Here is a 9,791-nt window from a genome sequence, read left to right as displayed (position 1 = left end):
ACAGATTGTATACCTAAACGTGTCTAGTGGACTTTAGAATGCATTCTATTCTAATATTTCTAATTATAATTTACCAGCAAACTGGCAATGTTGCAGATGACTGAACACAAGTTAATTGTGGAGGGAAATGATAGACGGCGCGATACAAAATTCCGTCACGTGTCGTTTTCACATCATATTTTGTAATTTTCCAAATGACAGCAGAGACTAGAGGCTAGATTTGCAGCGCAAACAGCCATTTTTTTTAGATTTGGGGAGTGCACGTGCCTATGTTGTGTGTCGATTTTTTAAATTTGCATACAATAGCCGGGTATTTTGGTGCAATCCATCGGTGAACCTTGTACATATAAGGAAGTTAATAATTGAGGTAGAAAATGTCATTGGAAAACACAAGTGAAAATTTAAATGTCCGGCCAGAGATACAAGCCCAAATGGAAGAAGTTCCAATATCAACTGGAAATATGGAGCACACAAATACCGTAGAGAAAAACACATCTGTAAAAGACGTTGGAGGAAACCTAGCGAATATTGGTACTCCTGTTGGGGACGTAGTCGTAAAAACCGAGAACTTAGATAGTGAATTACAGAGTGATATAAAAAATCCTATAAATTTTGGAGCAAACCAGGAAAGTGATGAAGCAAAATGTGATATTTGTAGCACTGTTGATGTAGAAAACATAACAAATAGTTTAGCCGAGAAGGTAAATATAAAATGTCTCGAACCCTGCAGCAGTTCTACAGTTGAAGAACCTAAACGTGATAAGAAAACTATTGAAATAACAAACAAAGAAAGATCTATAATATCTCCTGCAAAACTTCTAAATATAGTGAATAAATTAAGTACATCGGAAGCAAGTCAAAATATGTCGAAAGTTATTTTGAAGCAACAAACTGATTCTTTGAAGAATCTTTTGGCATATGAAAGCAGTTCAGGTTCAAGTGATGAAGCTGATGAAGAGGAAAATTGGCAGTTCCACAGCATCAACAAGAGCGATAGTGATTCTGATGACTCAGACGATTCGGATGATACATCAAGCAGTGATGAAGACGAAGAAGATGATGATGATGTTGGGTAAATGAAATATTACATTAAACAAAAAATAATTCTTTAAAATTTTCTAATTCCATGTGTTTCTTTAGATTGGGATCCAAAAAACCAAAGGAAAAGAGCCAGCCGAAGCCAGACTCACCAATTACGGAGAACTTAACCTTAAAAATCTATGCCGAAAATAATATTCATGATCTACCGCCTATTCGTGATGTATCTAACCTGGACATTGATATGGAAAAAGAAGAGTTCTTACACATGGGTCATATCGAAGCAGTCATAGAAACTTTGAGTAAGTTTAAACCATCACCCAACCATATTTTCTTTACAAAAAAAATTTGGTTTTCAGTAACAGTCGAAGCTATTCCCGGTATGCCAGCGTATGACCTGGACACTTGCCTTTTTGTCGAGGACAAAACCCTGAAGAAACCTCTAGGTGCTGTTTATGATGTTATTGGGCCTGTAGCCTCACCCTTGTATTGTATCCGTTTTCAGTATGCTAGCGATATCGCGGATCTTAATCTCAAAAAGGGGATGAAAGTGTTTTGCGCGCCCAAGAGCAAGTTCACAAGATATGTTTTCGTTAAGGAGTTGTTAAGGTGAGTTTTGGATTGTGTATTTTTAATAATTGTTCGATTGAAATGGCTATAATCCATTTTTCAACGTGGCCAATTTTTAAAGTCGTAATATACAGGGTAGTCCAGTTTCCGATGCGGAAACTTCAGGGAGCGATAGACATTAAAAAAATAATGAGTGATATATAAATTATATTCGAAAAATGGTTCGTTAAGGAAATACAGTGTGTAATCAAATTTATTAATTGTTGTCAAACGGCCAAAGATATTTCAATGAAATTTTGCAGTAAAAAGCTTTCTTTCGATTTTTCTGTACAACTCAACGTTTTCGAGTAAAAAAATAAAAAACCCTTTTAACACATATGTACAATGTAAATGAAATTTCATTACTTATGTTAATAAAACTGTAACAGGAAAACCAACAGATTTAATTAGTGGTGTACAACAACAAAATAAAATAAAAATGTAAATTAAAGAAATTGCTCGAAATGTAGTCCACCCATCTCGATACATTTTCGACATCGTGTAACTAATGAATTTATTGCAGCAGGATTTCACCGCATATCATTTGCTTGCTGAATCCTTAAAACTAAATCATCTTTTGTTAACACTGGAGTAGCGTAAACTTTGTCTTTTACATTTCCTTAAACATAAAAGTCCAGTGGATTAAGATCCGGTGACCTGGGTGGCCAGGCCACTGGTCCAATACCATTAACCACGTCATGATTCATGTCGTTACTCCCTAGCCAGTCAATCCAACACTGCGGATAATTAGTATTTAGCCATTGTCTTACAGCTATTCCAATATACGGGAGGGGGCTCCATCCAGTCGTATCCAACTTTCATGTCTTAAGTTAACGGGTATATCCTCAATATTGTCCCGCTGGTTATTAGTAAGAAATTCAAGTAATACTTCTGAGTTTAACCTTGGGAGTACAAAATGTGGACCATAAACATTATTATCAAAAACTCCCAACCAAACATTTACGGTAAATTCATTTTGAAATGATTGTGGCCGAAATTCTTGAGGATTTTCGTATGCCCAAACATGAATATTGTGGTAATTCGTTATTGCACGTCTACTGAATGAGGATACATCCATCCACAGAAATTTGTGCAAAAAGTCAGAATTTTCTTCCGTCTAGTTTAAAAGCCACTGGCAAAACCTCTGTCGCTTTTCAGCATCCCCAGGGTGTAAATCTTGAACGGGCTGTAGGTCATATCCATGCCAGTAGGCATCTTGTAATGTTCGTAATATTTGAGATTTAGATATATGTAGTTGCTGAGCTGCTCTGCGCGAACTGAGCCTCGGATTGTCATCAAAAGTACGAAAATACGATTCCGATTGTTATTGCGAAGGTTTCTGTTATGTTCATTATTAACACGCAGGCGAATCGGCGGATGAAACTTCTCTGCGTATCCTGGGCGAGTGCCCGAGATTTGCACGTGGTAGAATGGCGCTCCTGGGGCGATCATATTTGGAACCCAAGAAACAGAGAAGTGTCAGCAAGGAAGCTTTTGGACTTTGTCAAAAGGACAAAACTACTTGCTGAATAGGACTAGTAGTGGGACACACAATAGGCTTAATTAGGCCGCGGTGCTATGGGACTTATTAGGACCAACCACTAGGAAGAAGAAGAACACGCAGGCGAAAGTTACGAAACTTTTGATGTGTTCTAATGAAGACCCGAGCATCTGGAATTCTTCTAAATAGAAGAGTTATCCAAATGGATAACGTCTTTGATATTCGCGAATTGCTGCTTCCACATTTCAATCACAAAATCCGTAACATAAATGAATATCTGCGTATTCTTCGTTACTAAATAGCATTTTCACGATAACACTAATAATAACTATAACAATAACAATAATTACAAATCAAATTACTAGAGAGCTAACTAAATGTGACTCAGTTACTAATTAATTTGACACATAAATTTGTTATTTTGTCATACTTGCTAAATTGTTTTTCAGAGATCACTTTGAAAACATTGAGTCGTACAGAAAAATCGAAAGAGCTTTTTTCTTCCAAATTGAATGAAGAATCCAAAACTAATTTTTATTTTATGTAAAAGCAGTGGCGTACCAATTTTTTCTTTAGAAATATCCAGTAACGTGCTAGTACAGACGCCACTGACAAAACTAAAAATAATGTTTTTCATTGCAAAACGTGCTCTCGCGATGGTAGTTAACGTCTACAAAATTTCATTGAAATTTTGTAGAGGTTTTTCCTCATCGGAAACTGGACCACCCTGTATAGATGTAGCACAAGAAATTTAATAATAATTTCTTATATACCTACTTATGGAAAAATTTAGATGATTCCTTGTTGAAAATGAATGTAGAAAAATGTATCTACTCTCTCCCTTCGGATTAATGTCTATTGAAATAGGGGGAAAATAGTTTAGTTTTAATTTTTTTTTTTAAATATGGAGAAAGTTACAAAAATTAAATTACCACACTCTTTCTACTGTCGAAAAGGCATTTACTAGGTAATTTACTTTTTTATATTATATATTATATTTTTAGTTAAATATCTGTTTTAGGTAACTTGATTTATAAATTTGATTTCTATTTTTTTGTAAGTGTAATAGTTTTTAAGAAAAAAAAATAAAATAGGTCTTAGTGGACAGAGGATTTTGCATGGTAGGAGGATTCTTATTACATCAAAAATCCATAAAAATTAACGATATAAATTGAAATTAAATATAATAAATGTTGGAAATGAGCACCTCCCACAATTACACAAGTCTCCAATTCCTGGACAATTTTTAATAACTGCACATGAATCAATAATCAGTGCTTAAATTGGCCGAGGCTGTAGGCAGAGGGCAAAATTACCTTTAATCAATACACTTCAAGACAACATTTTGGCATTTATGAGAGCTCGAAGTGTATTTGTAAGATAATTTTTTACAATTTTATTTAATCATTAAAACTACAGTTATTAAAGTTATTATTAATTAATTCATTGGAAATATCAAATCTTTACATTTTCATTAATATAAAATAAACTAATTGTCAATCCGATATTTGTTAATTTTCGACCCAACATTTATATTAACCATGTCATTTTTGCTGATAACGTCGTATATATGCATATTATCACTGTAATATTTTATTTATTGGATGAACATAACTTGAAACGGAAAGATTCTTCAATGCATACAGTAAAAAAATTTAATCATTTTAATATTCACATATTTTAATTAATGTAAAATACTTTATTAATTTTTATTTCTTTTGAATTTATTTATAGCTTTTTTTTTTCTTCAAATTGTTTTACCAATTGTTACTGTCATTTTTCTTTTTCAATATTGCATATTGTGTTCCCACCCATTCAGTAATTGGATATATTTGTTGAATGGTGTATCAAATAAATAAATAAATATGCAGATCAGGATGCATATCATAACATAATACATTTTTTTGCACAAAAAAATAATTAAATAAAAATAAATAAAAGACACATTAGCTTCAAATAAATGAGGCTATCTAAAATAGATTTTTAAACCACGTTGAGGAGAAAATAAAAGTTATGCAAGAAATTATTCATAGGGGCGATTAACCAAATGGAGAGGGTGAAAAATTATCAAAACGCAAATACTTTTTCGATAATTGGCACAAAATGAACATAATTTCATTTTGGTAACTTCATATTTGAGGAAAAAAATTAAAACATTTCTCTGTTTCAAGGATTAAATTAGTTATCAACAAGGATTCACCTTCATTTTTTTACACTTATCTATTTCACTCTGCATGTGTATATATTTTTCAAATTTATTATCACAGCAAAGTTGAAAAATGGACTATGCTTCTTTATTTTCAATATTTAAGTATGTTTGTAACGTAATGCTATTGTTAGGTCCCACTAGTCCAAGAACAGTGAGGACGGATTGGAAATTTTTAGTTTTTTACCAGAAGCCAAATTTATGTTGTTAAGTAGGTAGCTTAATGTGATCGTCCTTTTCTGTGTTAATGTCCTTGTCTTTTTAAATAATATTATTGTTATTTGTATATTAAAGTTTTTTCGGAAATTGTAACAAATAAGTAACTATTAAAATACAGTTTTTATTTATTTGATAATTAATTAATTAAATGAGAAAACTGAGAAATTTGCAGTTTGCTTGTGCTTTCACGAAAATTGTTGTAACTGGTCATCAATGATAGTAACTTGTAATTCAGTCAAAGAAATGAACAAATAAATTGCATTTATTTCAGATTTTCCTCATTCTGTAAATTATCTACAGTTTCTTATTGAATTCACGTAATTTAATTGAAAGATAATCTCAGAAATTGAATTTTGATAATCACAATTTACACAATTTTTAACTAAATACTTACAGATACTTATACTTACGTGATTAAAAATGGTGATTATTGCAAATGGTTCTAGTAAAAGAATATTTGATTTTATACCCTTAAAGCATTATTTTGTTTTTATTGTAAAGTAAATTAAATTTTTAACGGCAATTATATCAAATATGTATCATGTATCAAAAATTGGTGGTTGTTATAATATAATAACTAATAAAATAATTAGAAATCAAATAATATCAAGAGACCCAATGTTAAAAAGCGGCATCTTTATGCAAGCACTAAATTTTTTTAAATCTGCGTTTTAATTTTAAAAAAACTAAAATTTTATGACTAAAAAAAAAAGTTAATTTTATTTCTAACATTAATAGTTAACAAAATATTAAAGGTAAATATAGGTTCATTGGAAGACTCACGAGAGCATTTCAAACATAATCTTCTATTTAAAAAAATTGTCGATAATAAGTACAAAATAATCTAGGGGGTGGTTGCCGAAGTTATTTTGTGGAAAAAGTTCATATAAACTTAGGTCGAAATATGCTTCGATTCCGAGATACAGTGTTTAAATTTTAATTTTTTATTTATTTTTATTAATTCTTTCACAGTTTTATAGATATTGACTCGAAATTTGATGGTTGTATTTTATTTAGAAATATTGACAGCAACCAACTAGATAATGTATCAATAGAAATTAAAAAATACACAACTTGCAATAAAATATGTTTTATTTTTTTCCTCAAAAACAGTGCATTCTACGAAAAAATTTGAAGAGACCAATTTCATTCAGAATTGATAACGGATTTCTAAAAATTATATCCAAGCTGAAAAAAGTCAGTGTGGTATTTTTTTTTATTAGAAAAAGGTGGCATTCCCGCACGAATGTCACTGGTGCAAGTAGAAATATTCGGATCCCCAAAAAATGCACATTTATCCCTCCAAAGCGTTTTTCAAATTTCGAGTCAATTTCTCTGAAATAATTAATAAAACTAAATAAAAAATTAAAATTTTAACACTGTATCTCGGAAACGAAGGATATTTCGATCTACATTATATAACTTTTTTTCACAAAATAATTTCGGCAATTGCCCTCTAAAATATTTCGCATTTATTTACAAACATCCTGTATATAGAGGCTCCCTACAAAGAAAGTTAGGAAGATAGTTACAAGGATTTTTTATTAAAAACTTGAAATGATTAAAAAAATATTTATAAAACACCAAACATAATTTTTTTAAAACATAAATTAGATTTAATGTATGCCTATTCACATACTATCACATACTAATATTAGTAAATATTTAATAAATCATACAAAAAAAATATAAATTCTTTAAACACACTTTTTCTGCATTGACAAAAAAATGTTTTGTAAATATGTCATAAAGTCATACAGAAGCAATCGTTTTTATAATATTATTTTACATTGCTGTTTTGTTCGATTACTTCTAAAAAAACTGACAGCCAATTAAAGTTACATTATGTATGTAACTGTAAAAATGCTCACAAAAACATAAATATTAAACCTCAGAAAAATTACCAGACATTTGTTTAAAAAGTACAATTTTGAAATAAGTTGCTTCAACTGATACTGTAACAAGTATATTTTGTCTACACTCTTTACATTTTTTATTTCAATAGAATATTCTCACAAAATTGCACAGTTTTTGAATATACAAAGCATTTGATAGTCTCTTGCATTAATTAGTTCTAATAAACGAGGCTACACTGTGCAAACATACAAGCAATGAGCAATTCTTGTATTTTTAACGGAAAACATTTGTTTCTGAAACAGACACAAGGGCACCGACGCCTCCTGGGTGGGCGACATCGAACTACCACCCGAGATAGCGGCTGAACTATCCGACGACGAGTGCCAGCCCGAATCCGAAGAACCCCGCAAACCCCAGAAACGCAAGCACGGCAGCCAGGAGCGGCACAAACGCTTCGAGGAGGACATGAACCGGTGCAACACACTCAACACTCATGCGGTTCGTCTCGTCGAGACTCAACGTCAAGGTCCCAGGATCAGCCGTTACAACGACCACGTGCAGAGGGTACTGTTCAGTGACGTCGTATCTCGGAACAGATTACTCCCTACTTTCGACCCGACCGTTCCTCCGCCAGGGTTTCACTCGTTCCCTAGGATCCGGGGCCACAACATGAAGTGGCAGATGCCGCCCGTGACTTCCTTGAGACCGCCCCGGTGCCTCTTGTCGGGACAGAATCAGAATTACTCTAACACGTATACGAATAACGATGCGAACCACGGACCGGGGCCTTCCTCCCATCCATATTAGTTGTTTCGGTGTTTCTTTGGGGGATACGTGTATATTTCTTTTAGGTGTAGCGGGTATGATAAGTCGATTTCAAGCGGTCAAAATGGCGTCGGTAAATATACAATTTTATATATTATCTTGCAAGTTTAATGGTGTCGTCATTACTTTGACCATGTCCGGGAATAACAAATATTATAACTCATAGTTTTATACAAGGTTGATATATTGTGGTATATTTATACTGTTGTCTCGTAATAAACGAATTGGTCTCATTATCAAATTCACTTTGAATAAATATACAATTTAAATTACGGTATACAGGTATAACTGTCTCATTTTGGTTTGAATTGTTTCCTGTTAATTATTATTTAGGACTTTTTAAAATTGCATGAGATTCATCACGTCTCACAATATAATTTTGATGATCTCATAATAATGATTTCATTGATTGATTGACTCATCATAAAATTGTTAAAATTGTTGATAATTCTTATATTACAGATCTCGCGATAAATTATTTATGAGACAGTATTATGATACATGTTACAACACATAAAATAAATTATTTTGTAATTTGTTGTCTGATAAGAGACCACCAAGACCCGTACGTCCATCGAGTTATATAAAACGGGTCCTTTGACTTGAGTAAATTGAGATGTCGTACCCCATTTTCTAGTTTTACTGTATTATACATTTGAGTTTTTATTATTATATGCAGCACTTTTTTCGTGCCATTTAAAAGACTGTATGTAGTTAATAGAGTTTGTAATTTATTTTATTTTCCAGTTTAGGATTAGTTGTCCTGCAACACCTATCTTGCTTTTCGTTAGTACAAACATCAATACTTTTCGAAATCGCTCGGTTTTCAACATTTTATGTATATTTATTACATCAGGATGAGTATTTTTTTATTACTGCTTATAAGTTGTAGTAATATAGGGCTGTTTGATTTTTAAGTAGAAATTCTTGTTTCTAGTAAAATAAAAGGTTTATTGTTAATTTTAGATTGTATCCTTTTATAAAAAATACACTCATGAACTATTTTACTGTTTTTTTTTTAATTCCTGCTCCTTTTAAACAAACATACAGGAAGTAATAGTCGTATAAAAATCAGTTCACTTTTCTGTTGGTCTACAGGGTGTTTCAATTCGGGGGAATCAAACATTAACCACAAATAGAACTCAAATACAGGGTGTCTTACGATGACGGCCCATCAAAATTATTTCAGAGACTACTTCGATTTGAATTTTGAAAATTTGGAGTACCGGATTTTCGGGCATGCCCTTCTCAACTAAAATATGGCGTCCACGTACTATTTCTGGTTACACTGGAAGTCGCCTTCAACTTGCTTATTTTAAATGAAACACCCTATATATTATTGCAATTTTGGATTCTACTTGTTCTTTTAGGTGGACTTTTATGAAGTTTCCCTATTCCTAAAATTAACCATTTTCGAAATATTTAATTTTTTTCAAAAAAATGGAGAAACAGTGACTAGCTTCAAACCCTAAGCTTCCCATCCATGCTTTCAAAGTGGCTTAATTGCATACAGGGTGCTAGAAGTTTATTGTCGAA

General features: G+C 32.1%; 1 protein-coding gene across 1 annotated transcript; it reads left to right on the top strand.

Annotated features, from left to right (window-relative positions):
* The first annotated feature begins 198 nt into the window (after nt 1-198).
* Nucleotides 199-9,249, top strand: LOC108906200 (H/ACA ribonucleoprotein complex non-core subunit NAF1). Its single transcript, XM_018709416.2, has 4 exons — nt 199-1,072; nt 1,141-1,340; nt 1,398-1,647; nt 7,733-9,249. Exons 1-4 carry the CDS (start codon nt 375-377, stop codon nt 8,235-8,237), a joined length of 1,653 nt encoding a protein of 550 aa, XP_018564932.1. The 5' UTR covers nt 199-374; the 3' UTR covers nt 8,238-9,249.
* The last annotated feature ends 542 nt before the right edge of the window (nt 9,250-9,791 follow it).

The sequence above is a fragment of the Anoplophora glabripennis genome, unplaced genomic scaffold, assembly GCF_000390285.2.
Source record: "Anoplophora glabripennis isolate ALB-LARVAE unplaced genomic scaffold, Agla_2.0 scaffold21, whole genome shotgun sequence".
NCBI lineage: Eukaryota > Metazoa > Arthropoda > Insecta > Coleoptera > Cerambycidae > Anoplophora > Anoplophora glabripennis.
Note: the sequence above shows the minus strand (reverse complement) of the source record. Positions and strands in the feature narration are given on the sequence as shown.